At 35.5% G+C, this 17,392-nt stretch overlaps 1 protein-coding gene across 5 annotated transcripts in view; it reads right to left on the bottom strand.

The window, feature by feature from the left end:
* LOC108561465 (homeobox protein homothorax) overlaps nucleotides 1-17,392 on the bottom strand; it is a 72,947-nt gene that overhangs the window by 48,306 nt on the left and 7,249 nt on the right. For 3 of the 5 annotated variants that reach the window (XM_017919411.1, XM_017919436.1, XM_017919445.1), the window contains exons 2-3: nucleotides 3,373-3,590; nucleotides 88-229 (exon numbers count right to left, since the gene is read on the bottom strand). In XM_017919411.1, coding sequence (XP_017774900.1) covers nucleotides 88-229; nucleotides 3,373-3,590 — 360 coding nt within the window. Of the gene's footprint in view, nucleotides 1-87; nucleotides 230-3,372; nucleotides 3,591-8,121; nucleotides 8,698-9,434; nucleotides 9,725-17,392 lie in introns of those variants that run through there. The other 2 variants (XM_017919428.1, XM_017919419.1) reach the window with 2 other exon arrangements.

Below are 17,392 nucleotides of genomic sequence, written 5' to 3'. Positions count from 1 at the left end.
CTCTCTCCCTTTTTACTAGTACACTATGTTGTTTCAGTTTTTTTGTTAATTTTCGGTAAATATATTTTATTTGTATGTAATAAATACCTGTTTTGAAAAGACGGCGATGTCTTCGTTGAAGGACTCCGATGAGCAGACGTCGCCCCCTGCCACCCCTGGTTCCCGGGGCGTGCACGTCGCCAGCTCGCATTTTTCAAAAATTAATGCCAATAGCGGGAAAAGCGGATGTCTGAAAAAATAAATGTGAACACAAAATTAGTAAAACGTCATCGAAAGATGGGATGAACCCGGTTGTCATCACCAGTCGAAAAGCAATATTCGTTTTCTTCCGCGACAGAACACTCGATATCGTTTTTCATCTTCTTTAGAATTCAAAAGTTGAAACTCTTGAGAATACGTTTTTCCCATTCAAATTACGGAGATGCTTCTTCAGAATACAGAAAATCCGTGCAAACTTGAAGCAATTGTTCGTCGTCCGTTCACTTAAATTACTCTATTTACTTCTTCGGCGAGTAAACTATAAGTCAAAAGTAATATTAACGGATTTAATTGCAAATGGTTTGTATTCAATTGTTGAAGATGAAGAATAGTTTCGGCTTATATTATATGTATCATAGTATATATAAATATGTGGTGTGTATCAGTGAGAGATAAGCTGTCACTATGAATGAGTGCAAGGCGCGCATTCATAAATGTTGCGATTTATTTATGGCGTGCCATCTCTGTAATTTACGGGTCAGAGGTCGGAGATACCGCGGCCATAACACACACTTCAATCCCATATACACGCAGACACACTTACATACATACATACATATACCCACACACTTATCAAGAGTCGCGCACGTCCCGTCGTCCGTTGTAGGAGCAGAGAACCATAGAAAAGGGAGCCAGAGCCACAACCACAAAAGGAATTTCCATTTTTATTGCGCCTTTTCCGTCTTCTTCCTTCCCGGCGAAATCTCGCCAAAGACCCAGGAGTTGGCCTTAGCAGGCGCAGCGAGCAGGCGAAGGCTCGCTGCAATAATAATAAGGAGGATATGTTAATAATGCACAATCCTCCTCCTCCTGTTGTTGTTCTTCTCCTCATTCCACGCCATGTTCGCCGTCTCTCGGCTCTCGTCCCCGTTGTTTCTGAACTGTTCAACATGCCTTCAAGTACGATAATTTTCCAGAGGCATCAAGTATTCTCCGCGCAAACGGAATTTGTTCCGAGCCGCGGCCGTCATGCCTTCGCACATAAATTTCTGAATCGAAACAATACCAAACCAAGTACGGATTCCCTAATTCCGAAACAGCATTTTAATAAAACAACGACGTCGGAGAGGATGCTGAGGCGAAGAACGAAACGCGAACTTCAATCGCAGTAATTCCATTTACATTTTGCATTAAGCAACGTTTCAGTAAATTCAGGATTTTTTTTGTTGCACGACCACAACCTATTAAAGATGTGCAATAAATTATCACCAATTATTCATGCATTTGCAAATAACGTGTGTACAGGTCTTGGCTTAGTTAATACTGAAGAATAATAACGAAAACAAAAAAGTAATGAATCATTGGTGTTGAATGGTGAGAGGAGCTTTGCTAAGTAACAAGTATATGCTGTTCTTTCAATCACAATGACAGTCAATATTCACCGGAGAAGCTATTCGTGTTTGCCTTTGCTTTGAATTTCTCTATTAACAATTGCGCATACAATTAAAGCGAGGCTAATATATTCGCAATCTTCTTTTTTAAGTAATTATTATTGCGTGGTTATTATTTCGACATTAACACGTTTTGAAGGGTTTACGTAAATCTCTGCTAAGGTCGGTGAGCGGATCGTGGGAGGATCTTAATGGCCGGAAATATACCGGATTATCAATGGAGAATTAGAGTCGAATTACTATCTAGTTTTCTTAATTGAATTTGCCGTGCGATGAATGACAATCACTGGAGGTACCCGAATAGTCGAATTGGTATTCTCGGAGCGGTCTGCCGTTGGAAACAAGCGAATAATTAGTCGAAGAAACGAAGAGGGTTCCCGTCGGACCACCTCACTCCATCCATCCTTTCCAACGTGGCTCGCTCAATTATTTACTTTTGCCTGTTTAAGTTTGCCTACTGAAGGTGTCCGTTAATTACTTAGCACATACGTGCTGTATCAATAATACACAGACACACACACACATACATACAAGGCATGTGTATACATGCACACATACCATACATACACACGAACTGGGCACGCGCCCATTCTCGCCGCCCGTAATGATCTCTGAATGATTTATTGGGGGGACTTGGGTCCCCGAAATGCGCCGCCCCCGACGACTTCCGATAGCCATCGATTTTAACGGAAACTTTATTGATTTCCTCCGCTCGGTGCACACACACACACACACCATAAAATTTAATTATACACCACACGGCTCACTCCACTCCAAGATTCAATTTATGATATTACCAGAAGAAGACAAAAAAAAACATCGTATTAGACTTGACTTCTGTCAAGGAAATATTATAGAGCCATATTTTTTTTTTCAATATTTAATAAGCGGAAACGTAAAATTTAATTCCAACATAAATTAAATACTATTAAAATCCTACAATTTGTCTAATTCAATGCACGCAGATTTTACTGAATTCGTTTGTTGATAGAAATTCACAAAAAAAAAAACGTCGATTCAACTTCATTACCTGATATATGCGAACCGTTACAGCCATATTGTATTATCGAGATTATAGAATGAAGATTAGGGAGGGAAGTAACGTTTGGAATCTTGTTAAGCGTAAAGCTCCGTCTTCGGATTTAAGCCTGAATTCTATTTGGAACTTTTGGAGGGAATCCCAGATTTGTTGACAAATCCTTATGCGGACAAAACGGATGCTTCAATTTAGACCCAAACAATTGCTGCACTTTTTACAAGTTCCAATTGCCTTTTCAAATTTCGTTTGTGAAAATTACTGCATTTTTTTTTAAAGACTAAAGTTTTGATTTACCGATTGACTTTAAAATAATCCTAGGGAAACTTCTATGGTTTCTGGTGTTTAAATGAAGTGGAAGGTATTTAAAGGATATAGGTATTAGATTTTATTTGTATGTGTGAATGTAGATTCTTAATTGGTGTACAGAAATGCGAAAGGTTTAAACGAAATTATAGGATTGTTTTTCCCCGCTAAATTTAATTCTCGGCAGGGATTTTGTTTTGCGTGCAGTCTGTGTGTGTGTGTGTGTGCGGTGGGTTTATTTTGGCGAGCGAATGATTAATTGGCATAAACATTGTGTGTGGATGTACGGAGAGGAAAAAGGCACAGACCGGAGAACCGAGTGCGGTCTTCTGGTAGTGGACGATTTGGATTCAGTTGGATATAGGTTTTTGGTCGGCTTACCCGTAGATTGCGTCTTTGTCCCTTTTCCCGACGTCGGGAACGGCGCCGCCCATGACATGGTTGGCCGCTGGGGCGACGTGGTTCGCATGGTATGGATGCATGGCATGGTTTAGGTGCGGCGAATGGTGTATGGAGGGTCGGTGCGCCACGTGGGGCTCGTAGAGGCCCCCGCCGGACGCACCGCCATCGATATATCCGGGGTGGATGCCGTCGTCATACTAAAATTTAAAAAAAAAACAACATGATAGAAACAATAGAAACTACAAATTGAGACAGATTTATATAAATTGAGTCAGAAATATAAAAAAAAACCACCATCGCTATCTTTCAATTTCCATTTTTCCCAAACTCGATATTATTTTCAAAACACTTAAAATCTCCCCAAAGACCAGAAAACTTCGCGCCGCTGTGTGCATGTATATATATGTTTTTTAATATAAGTAACTCAGCGTTTTCGGGGGAGAGCGAAAACTCCGAAAACTGTTTAGTTTCCTCCGAGGCTCATGAAAAATTCACGAGCCTCAAAGCCCATGAGTTCAAGGGGGAAAAATTAATAAAGCATTTTCACCTTGCCACCCCACGAACAAAAAAAAAATGTATATATATATAAAAAAAGAGGATAAAGTGAAAATAATAACGCGGGCACGCAGAAAAATAATAAAGAAACAATTTTTCACTATTAACAAAAAAAAACATAATAGCAGCGAATAAAATAAAACATTTAAACGAAAGCAATTACTTGCAATTATAAATGTTGCACTTTGCTTCGGAATCAACAACAATAATGAACGAAACACAATAAGTGCTATCTCTGATAAAAACAAAAACAACAACAACAATACAAATTTGTACAGAGTTCCCGGTAAATTTTAATTGGGTCTAGTAACAATGTTTATACGGAATTTCACACTTGTTTTTACCACTACGGGTTTATTTTTGTTTCATTCGTAGTATAGAAATTCGATAAACTCTCTTAATTACTTTACTTTGCTCATCGTAATTAACAGCAATTAGGTTGTTTATTTGCATGGATATTATGTTAAAAAAAGTATTTTTCGCTGTCGCTCGTTGAAAAAAAAACATTGTTTGCATTTATCGTGGCTCGTTAAAACGGTGCAACAATTGAAACCAGGCGTAGATATAGACTAGTGATCCACCAATTACACCTAATAAATGGAGCAAGAAAATAATTGTAATAAAGTGCAATAAGGTCGCATCAAATTAACACAGCAGACATAAACGCACAATCTTATCGGAAAATAATTACAAAAATGGTTACACAATTTAATTAATATATAGAATATTCTCTTAGAAACAAAAAGTATGTACTAACATTTGTATCCTTACAAAATAATGTTTAAATTATTAAACTTCTTTTTATTTACATTCAAAATTACAAATTCCCGTTTTTTATTTATTTATATATAATTCAAATGGAAATGGCGAGCGTTGAAAAACAAAAAAAAAGTGCTTTTGAAAGAATCAATTAAAAATAAACGTTCAATAATCAATTAAAAGTGTTTTAATTTAAATCGCAATTAAAATTACAAAAACAATTTTATTTTAAAATCCAATTTACTGTTGTTGCCGCTTGCACGTTCCAATTCTACATTTATTTATTTATTTTTTGTACAAATTATTTTCACTATATTTTATTTCACATTTTGCACTTATTTTGAATTGTTTATTTATTTTATTTTTTTGGGAAGGGGCGCGCTCGTTCGTTTTTAATTAAAAATAAATATAGTTTACATTAAATATATTTCAATTCCCATATTTTCAGTCAATCAAATTGGAAGTTTTCAATTTTATTTTATATAATCCATATTCTGTTCGCATTTTATGCTTAAACAATGTTAACAATATTTGTTTATTTCTAAATTTGTTATTTGTTAGTTAAATTACGAACTTTAATACTAGCATAAGAACTACATACATCTTCGACCGTCGGAAAATATTTAAGTATAAATAATTTATATTGATAAGTAAATTACTAGTACTTTTTTTTCTCAATTTGCAAAATAATTATAGACATTTAATAGGAAATTGCAAATAAATATGAATCTAATTTATATATTCTGTAAGATGAGATACATTTGTTGGCATCTAGTTTAGAAGCTACATTAATCTTGTGAGAATATCTTTCTACTTTTTCATGGTTCATTAACAACATGAAAAATTGGAATGCAAATTGCAACAAAAAAAAACTAGAAACTTTAACATTTTTTTTCTAAATTTTTAAGTTTTTATCAGCAAAATAAAAATTGTATAGCACCGACGCTTTTCAATTATACGAGATATCACAGTATCTATATATAATCCGAGAAGTCCGTGGATGCGTGTAATAAATTAATCCTAATAATAATTTGTTAATAATCTCTTAATGATTTGCCTCGCGTCAATTTAAATTTAAATGAAGTTCAATTGCCCATAAAATTGATATTAAAACGGGGAAATTGATAAAAGATGGAACGCATAAAATTGCCGTTTTTTTTTATTGTTTATGCATTCATTTATTATGCTCACTTATGCAATTCGTTTCGTGTTACCAATAAAAGCTCCGTTGCTAACAACAAACACATACACACACTTTCATTATTAATTTACGAAAATTCTGATTTATGTTACAGCTACTTATTTCCATGCGCGATTTCCACCAACACTTTTCTACTATTTACTTCATTTGCCGTAATATTTACGTAATTCGCGATAATAAAATAACGTACAACAAAAGACGCCTTAAATAAATTGAATAATCAAAATTCATTGTCACTTTTATTACCTGCACATAAAACATCCATGATAGATTCGGCTATTTTTATACGTTTTTAATCAGTGAACGAGCACTTAATCCTAAATATATATCTAATTGAAACAACAAAAAAAAACTACAATTTTATATTATTTTTTATCGCTTTTCGTCAAAATGATTTATATTATGAAAGAACATTTGGTTTAAAATATTAAATTGAGCTTATCAAACCGTTTTTTAATAATTTCTTGACAAACATTTCAATTTAATAAAGAGCGTATATATTGTTGATTTATATAACAACAGAACGAAGAGTAAACTTAAAAAAAAAAACTTATATATAAATTCCGCTCAAGAAACTGACTTTAAATTGTTTATTAAAAAGCACTATAAAGTCCAGAAAAACAACAACTCCGATTATTATCTTTAATAGAATCTTAACTTTTTTTCCTTTGGATTTCTGATTATATGAATTATAAGAAGTTTGTGCTTCGGGTATTTTTTGTTTTCCTTCTTCTCTTCGTTCCAACGTCGAAGAAAATAATTGAAAGTCTCTCTCAAGTTCGAACAGTTTCCGGCGGAACGCAACGATTAAACTCGTTTAAAGTCGAAATTAAAACTAAGTTTAAGTATAGAAAACGAGACACAAGCAACTTTCTTTAAATTAACAGCGTTTTAAAACTCGATAATTAATTTAAAATTTAATAATTTCACACAATCACACAACTAATAAAATAGTCGATTTACTCGAAAAAGAAGAAATTGAAAAATGCTTTTCTAGTGTTAACCCGAAAAAAAACAATGAATAAAGTTATTTTTCGTTCTGCTCTCTCACTTTGTTTTAATTTCCCTTTTAATTGATGCGAGTCATGAATAAAATTTTCATAAATTTGAATCGCATTTAAATTCGAAATTAATATAAATTTTGGCCAACGTATTATGAATGCATTGAAAAACAAAAACAAAACAAAGAAAAGACAGGAGGTAACTAAACAAAAAAAAATTAGAATAATGAGAACCTTATCTCTGAAATTAGTTAATGCATTTCGCATTTACATAAACTTGCATCTACTTTCACATTATCGTTTTGTGTCTGCTCAAGACTACTTATTGTTCGAATGAAATAACATGTTTTATAAAATTAATAAATATAAGCGAAGTTATGGTTTTATAACTAAAATTCGTATTGAATTACTAATGTTTAGTAGAAAATGAATGTTTACAGATGCCACGCGATCGAGCAAAACCGCAGAGTATTTTCATGCGATGAGCAACTGTCTCGGTGAATATTTTTTTTTACCTGTCTCCGGGATGGCAGTGCTGAGCAAAGAAACGAGTTTAAATTGAGTTTAGGCGACGGAAAGATCTGGAAATTTGCTTCGTGTTTTTATGCGCTTTTGGTTAAGTAAGCGGAACGCATCATCGCGAAGCCCGACGGAAATGTTTCAACATTCGTGTTGCTTTATTTTGCGATCTCGCCGTTTTCTCACCGGGTTTCCTACACAACCTCTCACAATCTCAATTACAAATCTAAGCAAATGCATTAATGAATACATATACTTAATACATTTATTTCAAGTTTTCATCTATTTCAATAATCTCGGAGACAAATTTTAATTTTATATATTTTTATAAATATTATTTTGGTTAATTAAAAATCTTATAATATTCGTATTTATATTTAATTGCTTCACTTCATTAAATTGTAAGCAGTTTTAAAACGCTGATGTTTGTTCCACTTCTCTTTAAATTCAAGTTTGTTATAATTTTTCTTAAATACTGTAAGTATGAAATATTTTGTATGTGTCTTTAAATTTATTGATACTTTAGAGAAAAAGTATGTTCACTTTATTATTTCATTTATATTTATGAAAAGTTACAGCAGATATTATCGAATATGCTAGTATGTTATAGGTTTTGTAAATAATTGTCGTTTAAATACTAATAAAATATCGAGTCGGAAAAAATGTAAAATTGAAAATTAGAGATACTGGTACCTTGATTGCGTAAACACTCATTATTTTTAAGTAGAACTGGGAAAAATCACTAATTCAAAAATGAAAATGCTGATTGACTTTTTTTCACAACAAACACAAACAACAACACCCATGAGGCGCGAATGGAGCACGGCTATTTGGAATCGGTACACTGTTCCTTCTTTATCTGGTAAAGATTTGCTTTTCTGTTAGAGGAACCGAAGGGGAGAGACACACAAAAGTGTTCGTTTTATTCGGCTCTTAAGGCGATAACCATCTGAAGGGGGCATCAGCTCCGCGCGCCGCATACTGAGAGAGGAGAGCTGATCTTTCGGTGGCGACGGCGGCTCGAACGCTCGCTCCTATCTTCTGCACCGGTGGGATGGACAAGACTCTGCACCAGGGAAAATGCTGGCTCCTGCAGCAGCAGCAGCAACAACCTGCGATCTTTCAGATGATCGTTCCGAATAATCCGGGCCAGACTCTGAAAACGATCTTCGCCGCGTGCATAATAAGTTCAAGACGCGCGCGCTTTCATCGCAATGAAGTTGATGTTGATGATCATCATCATATCGCCACGCGCAATTAATAGTATTTCATGTGCCAATAAAAGCAATTAGGCGGATCGAAGGGGGTGAAATTATTTCCAAGCCGACTCGGTTGAAGAAGTAAAAAACGAATAAATGGAAATAAGTAACGTAGGATTGTGTGTGCATGGGTATTAGCCATAAAAATTTAGTAGTGTATTAAGTTTATTATGAAGTTGATCGCCGGGAGTCGTAAACTTTGTACAAACGTCGTTAAACTTTTTGCTTCCCGGCACGTCGTTCTTCCTCTTTGCATTTTTACCGGATCCACACTGTTCCCTCCAACATTGCCCTCCAGTTTTCTGGATTACCCGATGGCGATGATGCAGATGCGTATGTGAATGTGTGTGTATGTGTGGGGTACCGTAGGGGTTTTACGATGGAACTTGTTGGAATGGCTGTTAAATTTCATGGGACACTAAACAACCGACGCCGCGATAAAATAATAATTTTCGTCCTGACTTTACGGCCGGGAAAAAAAAGAAAAGGAAAAGCGAAGAGCAACAAAACCGAGTGGTAAAAAGAGGTTTTCCCTCCAACGCGAAAAGGCACATATGTACTGTACTATTTCAGCCGGGTGTCCGTCCGTCCGTGTTTCTTGCGAGCTGTGTCGCTACCTGAGCGCTTTTCGAAGTTTTGGGGGGAAATTTGTTGTTTGTCGATGGGTTTTTTTTGAATGTGTTTGGTTTTCTGACTATGTAATTTTTCTTGATTTTGATATTGCTGGATATTTGTAGAGGGTCGTACCCGTGGCTGAGCCATGAAAGCCCTGGCCGCCGCCGCGCTGGGATATTCTGAAGCTTGGGCCACCGTGTCTCCTGTATTTGATCACCACTGCACACTGCACACACTCGCGGGGCCCGGGCCCTGCGATCACTGTCCACTCGCGGATTGTAAAAGGGGCGCTGTCACATCACACGCGTCCCGTCCACGTGCTGCACCTGGGGCTCACCACCGTGGCTTAATACACAGAGTATGCGTGCGGAGGTCCTGCGCGCTCCGCAGTCGTCTGCCAACTGTCAATCACGGCCGTCCGCGGGGGCAGAGTGGGGCTCGGATGAATGATCTGTCAGCGGCGGGGCACGCCCTCCGCCCAATGGCCGCCGGCTGGGAGGGCGCAGGCGCCGCGACTCCCTTTTCGTCGCCCCTTCAACCCGTACCCCACCGCATCAGTCCACATATAACCATAGCATAGATACCTTACCGCGCCGATCCGTGCCGCCCCACCACCGCCTCCGTTCACGACGACGGCAGGACGAATTCGCTCGACGCGCAACCGGCGCGCACTTTTCTCTCTCGGACCGACGCGTTGACAAGTTGTCAGTGCCAATCAACGGGAGCGTCTCCTGCGGCTTCGTCCAGGACGCTCCTCGCGCCTCTTCCGCTTCGTCTCGCCTCTCCTTTCCTTAACTTCGCTTTCCTTCCTTGGGCGCCGGCTATGAAAAATGATCCGGGCCCGAGCGACGCGCCGGATAAATCTTTCAAACACCCCCGACGACGACGACGACTGTGTTCAACCCGGATGACGTGAACAAGTGATACACCTCTGCAACTGACGGCTGAGTGCCAAACATCATATCCACGGCTACCTCTCTTTCAGACGACGACCCTCCCTAAAATTTCCCTGCTCTCAACATCAACAATCATCACCGTCATCATCATCATCATGATCTTCTCATGCTCTCATGATATTGCTGTTGCTGCTGCTGCTCATTCATCCCCTCGACCAAAATTGTTGCAACACCGCAACGACTTTCCGACTATCCCGGTACGACAGCACAATGCGGGCATCAATCAAACCCACACTTTGACACCACCATTGACCTACAAACGTCCAAAACTTCACACTCATTCACCTAAATTTATTTGACTTTGAACTTCGTATTACCTAAAACTTACACCACCGTCACAACTCAAACACATAAAACACACACACAAAAAAATAAATTACATTTTAATGTACCATACTTATTAACATTTATAGTGAACTTATTACTTCTATTATTCTGATGATTGCAAATTCAATTAGTTACTTCAGTATAATTTAATTGCTAACATGCTTGGAACTCATAGACTTCTAAGGATTTCTCTTGTTAACTTGAAAACAGCTAGTTCAAGTTTTGTATTTGACATTACTAAGATTCACATTAGTATCCTCTAACATTAGTTATAAATATCTTAAATGTATTTTATTTAATATCCGACTATTACATGTAAGACGGAAATCTCATTTTATACATCTTTATTTATATTCTTTCCATTTTGAAAAGTTTTAAAAACTATCGTATTTTCTAATTTTTTATTATATAATACTGTAAGTAATTTTATGAAATTTCAAAAAAAAAGAGTTTCTAAATCTTTAGTTTCATTCTTCTTTATTATTTCAATATTTATTCGATTTTTCCTATTAATATTTTTATTTATATTATTATTAAAAAAAATAATTAATTAAACTAAAATTAAAATTATTTTTTTCATTCGATGATCGATCGTTTATTTATAAACGTGTATTTTATGAAAGTTTGTACTTCATTTTGTTTTCCATTAGGAAAATTCAACACTATTTAAATACCTAATAAAACACCACATTTTTTTTGTTAAATTAAATTACGCTCCTTCATTTTGCACTAATAAAATTTATATTTACGAGCAATGTAATGAGATGTGTATAAATCAACGGATGATCGTTTAAAATTGTGAAATGCTTAGGAGAGATTTGACGGAACCTTCAAAGTTCCGTTTAATTTGACGCTTCGGGATATACAATTATTCTATTTAATGCTTACTTTAAATCGCACATAAAATGGTTAACGCAAATGCCAAACTTATAAATATTATTTAGTTTTTGTCCTATGTTCAATAGCCCGTTGTATCAGTTGACTTTTTTTTGAAATTATATATATTTATTTTGTTCTTTTTATTTCTATATATATATTGCTTTTGTACGACTGATGCAATAAACATTATTATTATTATTTAGTTTTTAAATCTTACGAAGAAAAGAACAATTTTTCAATATTTATATTGTTATTTTTTATGCATTATTACAAACTTTGGTATAGTTTAATAGTTGCTATTAAATTTATGTGATTTATCTAATTTAATCTAACGTTACATTGTTTTTGGTTTTGGTTGTAAGAGTTGAAAATCGTCCATTTTAATAGCTGTATCTTGCTTTAATTTGATGTAAAACAAACGAACACGTGAGCAATTAGCAAACATAACGTAACGCTCATTACAACATTAAATATTTATTAAGCAGCATTACGTAATTAAAGGTAACGCCCAATTGAAATTCGTCCGCCTTGCACATTGGGCGTAAAACGTACGCTGCTTACCGTCCATTTAATTTATTTGACGTTTCCAGATTAGGCTGAAATATGCTTTCGGGTCCCTCCCAATTTTGACACTTCAGAATTTAAACGCATTAGAACGTATTTCATAGCACGGCAATAAAATTGAGCAGATCATCGTTGGTCACAGGGTGGAGACATCAATTATATTTGCGTTTAGGTTTAGATTTTGACTTTAAAAAGATGTGAAGCGCTTGGTTAATGATAGTAATCACAATGCCGTTTTTGACACTTCGTACGAATGTAAGGGAGAGAGAAAGAAATAGAAAGCGCACACTCGGATAATTGAGCGAGCTCAGGAAAAGGAAATTACAGGTCGCATTTGTATCTTCTGGCTTTTTTAGTGTTTAGTCTAAAGATGGGTATTAGTTGAAACGGGGGGGGTTTAAAATTACACACGTTTCGTCCCCAAAGTGAAATATGCCCAGGGACCGCCCATCAGATAATTACACTTCAATTTCCAGGATCCGGTATAAATTCTCCGACGAGCAGAAAGATCTAAATCAGTTGACGGGGAGACCACAGTTCTTGTTAAAAGAAAATAAATAATACACACATAAATATGAGGACGGTTTTTCTATTTGTCGTCGTTGTCGTCGTTGTTAGTCGGATCACTATTATCGATCGAAACGTTGGAGAATGCTGCAGAATTTCAACCCCTCGACGGAAATCCGAACCTTTCGCGACGCAAGATAATATTGACAATTGATTTAGCCCGCAACCGTCAAACAAGTTGCGTACATGCGAAATATCCTCTTACGGAACTTCAGAGCAAATTAAACACGACGCTCCAATACAGATTTGACACTGCATTAAATTATATTTGACATTTATGGGTGTTATGTAAATATCTAGTTAACTAATAAAAATCGCGAATTAAGTACACCATTCAGTTAATTACCTAATATCCCTCAAATTCTACTAATCATAATAATTGTATTGGATTCAACTCATTTGCAATATGGTCGTAAAAAAATTACTTAATTCTATAACTAATTCATATTAATAATTGAATTAATTATTGATTATCGTATTTATTTCAGATATTTTTATTGTAAATCAAGTAGTAAATAATGTCTTCTAATATAGTTATGAATTAATCATCAAAATTAGTTTAATTATCATTGATAATATTTGTTTGTTATATTTAAGTGTGTAAATGAGGAAGAAAAAAAGATTTTTTTTTGTTAGTTGAAGAATGCAATGCGGTTGTAGCCATCTGTAATTAGCCTGGTTTGCATATTCCGACTTGGTGTAATTTTAGTGTCGAGGTGAGAGACCATTTGTTTATAAACGAAGCTCAAGTTTCTACAAACTATACACACTTAGCATAGTTATTCCATACGTAAAGTATGAATATTTATGCCTCCTAATTGAATTTATACATATTATTATTTTATTTTTTACTTAATTCGTTTTCCATGCATATGACGTGGCGAACGTTCTTTTTTTTTTATATATATAATTGCAATTTTTACGCAGATAACATCACTTCACCACAATTTACGTGCGCAATATATTTTTTTATTAGAGAATTATAATTCACATTAAATGCTTCTGTTAATTAATTTCGAATGTTGCGGTTAGTGTCTCATTAATTAATTTTCTTTTTCCAGATAACCGATCGTAAATGTAATAATATTATAAATATGACTTCTAAAACTGTTAAATTGAACCGAAATCAATTTTATTATACAATGTTAATTTTAGGGTAACAAAAAATGTATAGAAAAGTAGTAATATTTATGAAGGTTGTGTCGTAAAATGTTAGGTATAATTCCATGAAGATCATAAAAAAATTCTGCGACTTTTGACTAGAAGACTTATTACACCTATCGAGTGGTCTCTTTTTTGGGAGAAATGTTCGGGCATGATGAAGTGGACTTATTTCAGCGAAAATTATGTAAATTTGTGGAAGCGCGTTGAAAGGAAGAACAGTTTGACCGAAATTTATTGGACTTAAAATCAAATACCTCTGAGCGGTCAATAGACACGTCCAACGGGGATAATCCATTAGTGTAAAGGATTATCCGACGCAGATAAATTCACACGCAAGGGCTCCTAAAGATTTTGACTTATTAACATAAATAATTTATGGCATTACCAACTACTTAACTTGATGAAATATCAATTTGACAGCCTTAAAACTGATACGATATCTTGATATATTTATTTATTAAAAAGAATACGATTATACAGTGAATCTTTGTATCATTTTTATTGTGTATACTTGAAAATGGAAGATGTAAACAGAAAAAATATAACATTAATGTGCAGAGATTTGAATAATAAAAAAAATACGAGATTCATAAAGCATTTGTATTCAAATCGTGTATTTTTTATGCATGTGCGTTCGTTTCAGCGTATTTTCCCCCTTTCAGTTTCCTTCTCCTTCATTCAAACAACAATTTCAGTTGTGTAAAAGGATGTTGGAATGGAACGAGCGAAATGATCCGAACATCTGCATGAGTTCCGGGTGATGTTCAATAATACAATCAAGTCGCCCTTTCGAGACGACACTTCCTCGACTTCCTCCCCTCGTCTCGCCGCTTCCCAATTCTCTTTCCGCCCTTAAACACCGATGTACACCACCTTATAAAAACGATAAGGGCGATTAAACCCCCGGCGCTTAAATAAAAATAACAATTCGGGAAGCCGAAAAGGAGAGAGAGAGTCTAAAGTTTTATTCGAACGTATGGGTTAAAAGGGAAGAAGAAAAAAAAGAGGAAATAAACGGAGTCGAGGCTAACAGAGCTATACGAAAATTACGATATTATGCGTTTGGGGGAAGATGGGATTAGTGCAAAAATTGTTGTTCCCATCTCAGTCCTCCTCTACCTGGGGCATCCCTCATTGCTATTGTTAAAGTCGTTCTTCTTCTTCTTGTCCATTCCTTTCTTTTCTTTATTTCATTGGAAACGACCCAGAAGAAGTCAAACACAATAAAAACTGAAATAATTTCTTCTTCTTCTCATCGTTTTGCTCTCTCGAAGGGGATGGATGGGTGGTACCTCCCAATTTCTCTATTCTTTTATTTCGCTCGTCCCCACGTCCCGCAATTGTTGGGACGATGTCGGGTGGAGAAGAAGAATTTACTACCTGTTGTCATGGGTCGCGGTTGATACTTTTCAAAACAATCAGCTACAAATTAACTGCTCACTCAACTTTGGACGTTTTTATTATTTATTGCCGGAGGGTTCGAGAACAAGAGAGATGGGTGAAGAAAATGGACGTAGATTCAGGGGAAAAGTGGAACACTTTTGAAGGACTTTTATGTTCGTTTTAAAGCGTCACCCAGTCAGATTAGAAGCAAGTATGTTTTGTTACATTTTTAACGATCACAACATCTATTCATAATATTTTACAGTAAATCCAAGCAACATAGTTTACAAATGATTATTTAGTAATGAAACAGTCATAAAAAAAATTTATTAATAAAAAATATTAATAATCATTAAAACTTTTATATTTTACATATTATAATTTTCATTTATGATATTTTTTAGCTGGTCAATAAATTACATTATTATTAATTATTAGAATTATTTTTTGTCAATTAAACTAATTGATTTTCATAAAGCTCAATTCTACATTAAAAAATATATTTAATTGACAATAATATTATTGTTGTTACTATACTATTCTTTTTTTTTTTTTTGTTCTTAACTAAAAAATATATATTTTAATAAGTATCTAATTAAAATATATTTTTAAAGTAGATGTTTAAAATAAGCAAGTGATTAATATCGAACTTTTCTTCACTTTATTTCGAAAGCTTTCGTTTGCGTATATATATATATATTGTTCTCGCTCTTTTTCTTTCTCTCTGTCTATCTCACTGTCGCCTCGTCTCTGATGAATTTATGTATGGCCAATCTTTGAAATAAGTCTTCTCGTTTTCGTATACTTCTTTTTCCTCTTTTCTCGGGTCGTTCCCTCTTCTTTCTTTCTTTCGTTCTTTTTTTTTCTTGGGGGGTTTTCGTTTGCCGCCTTTTGTCCGCGCGCCAGGATTTATGGGTTGACACTTTCCAATACGGCCTCGAATCCACTAAGGGCAGAATGGAAAGGACGAGAAGGAGGAGGAAGAAGAAGTAGAATGAGAACGAAAATCGAGGAGTAGCAGCAACGGCGGCGGCGGCAGCAGCATATGGCATAAATCACCGGCACTCGAGAGTTATTTGTGTCACTCAGCCATTCTTGCATTTCGGGTTTGTTTTTGCAACAACAAGCGTTTTCCACAGGCGTCCCGTGGCGGAACGAAATGGCTGGAAAAAGAGATGAAAACCGCGAAGAAAATGTTGATAATAATCATAAAATCTCTTATGTGCTTGCGCCAATTAAAAGCTCATTTCGCGCTTGCAACGTAGATCCAGGATCCCATTAAAATCACACAATGGGAATATTTCTCTTTCTCTGCCGCTGCAGCGTGTAGTGGGTATAAACACATACATTCTCCTACATATACACACACACACACACACATATACAATCCTCCTTTCATTTGTTATATAATGCAAGGAACACTCGAAAATTGTTTTTCGGCCACTTCCGAACTCCATTCGTCAACATCCACAACAATGCGAGAGCAGATTGTTCAAAGAACAAAAGTTCATTACATTCAATTACACAACGCCTCCTTTCGTTCGAATAATAACCTTTTTTTTTTTTGAAGTAAAATAACGAAAAAAAAAATGAGAGTCTCTAATTGCGTGCTATTAATTAATTAATCTCAATCTTTTTGCGGGCCGAAACAATTACATTCTGGGAAATCAAAGCGGCAGAAAATTGGAATGAACAACGCGTTTCAGTGTGCCGCGGTATGGAAATAAATCATGTGAAAATGAAGAAGAGGGCTTCCAAGTAAACGTTTTACGACGGAGCAGGCGGGCGGGCGGATACACCTTGCAATTATCGTTTCAGTGCGTCTGAAATGGAAACTGAAATAATTGCAATGGCTACTAACTACTGCGACTACAAACTGTGGGTAGAAGGAGCGCATGGATACAAATAAAAATAAATAAAGGACGAATATGTAATTCACACACATGCACACACACACATATTGCCTGAACAAATGAAAGGCAAAAGGAAGATCGGATAAAAGGGAAGCGAATATAGTTGAAAGTGTGCAACGATGCCCGCACATTAATTACACACTTTTGAGTAATCGCTTCATTTTAATAATTAATTAAATGCATTCTTAATTAATCCGCGCGGCAGTAATATTTCAGCGCAAATTGCACGCTTTCAATGCCCACTTAACTTTATACCAACTACAGTCTAATAAAGAAGAAAAGGGATAGCAACAACAGCAAACAAATATAAAATAACTAAATCGAATACACATAATAA

Source organism: Nicrophorus vespilloides, unplaced genomic scaffold (genome assembly GCF_001412225.1).
Source record: "Nicrophorus vespilloides isolate i.1.1-1 unplaced genomic scaffold, Nicve_v1.0, whole genome shotgun sequence".
NCBI lineage: Eukaryota > Metazoa > Arthropoda > Insecta > Coleoptera > Silphidae > Nicrophorus > Nicrophorus vespilloides.
This window is presented reverse-complemented; position numbering and strand designations above follow the sequence as displayed.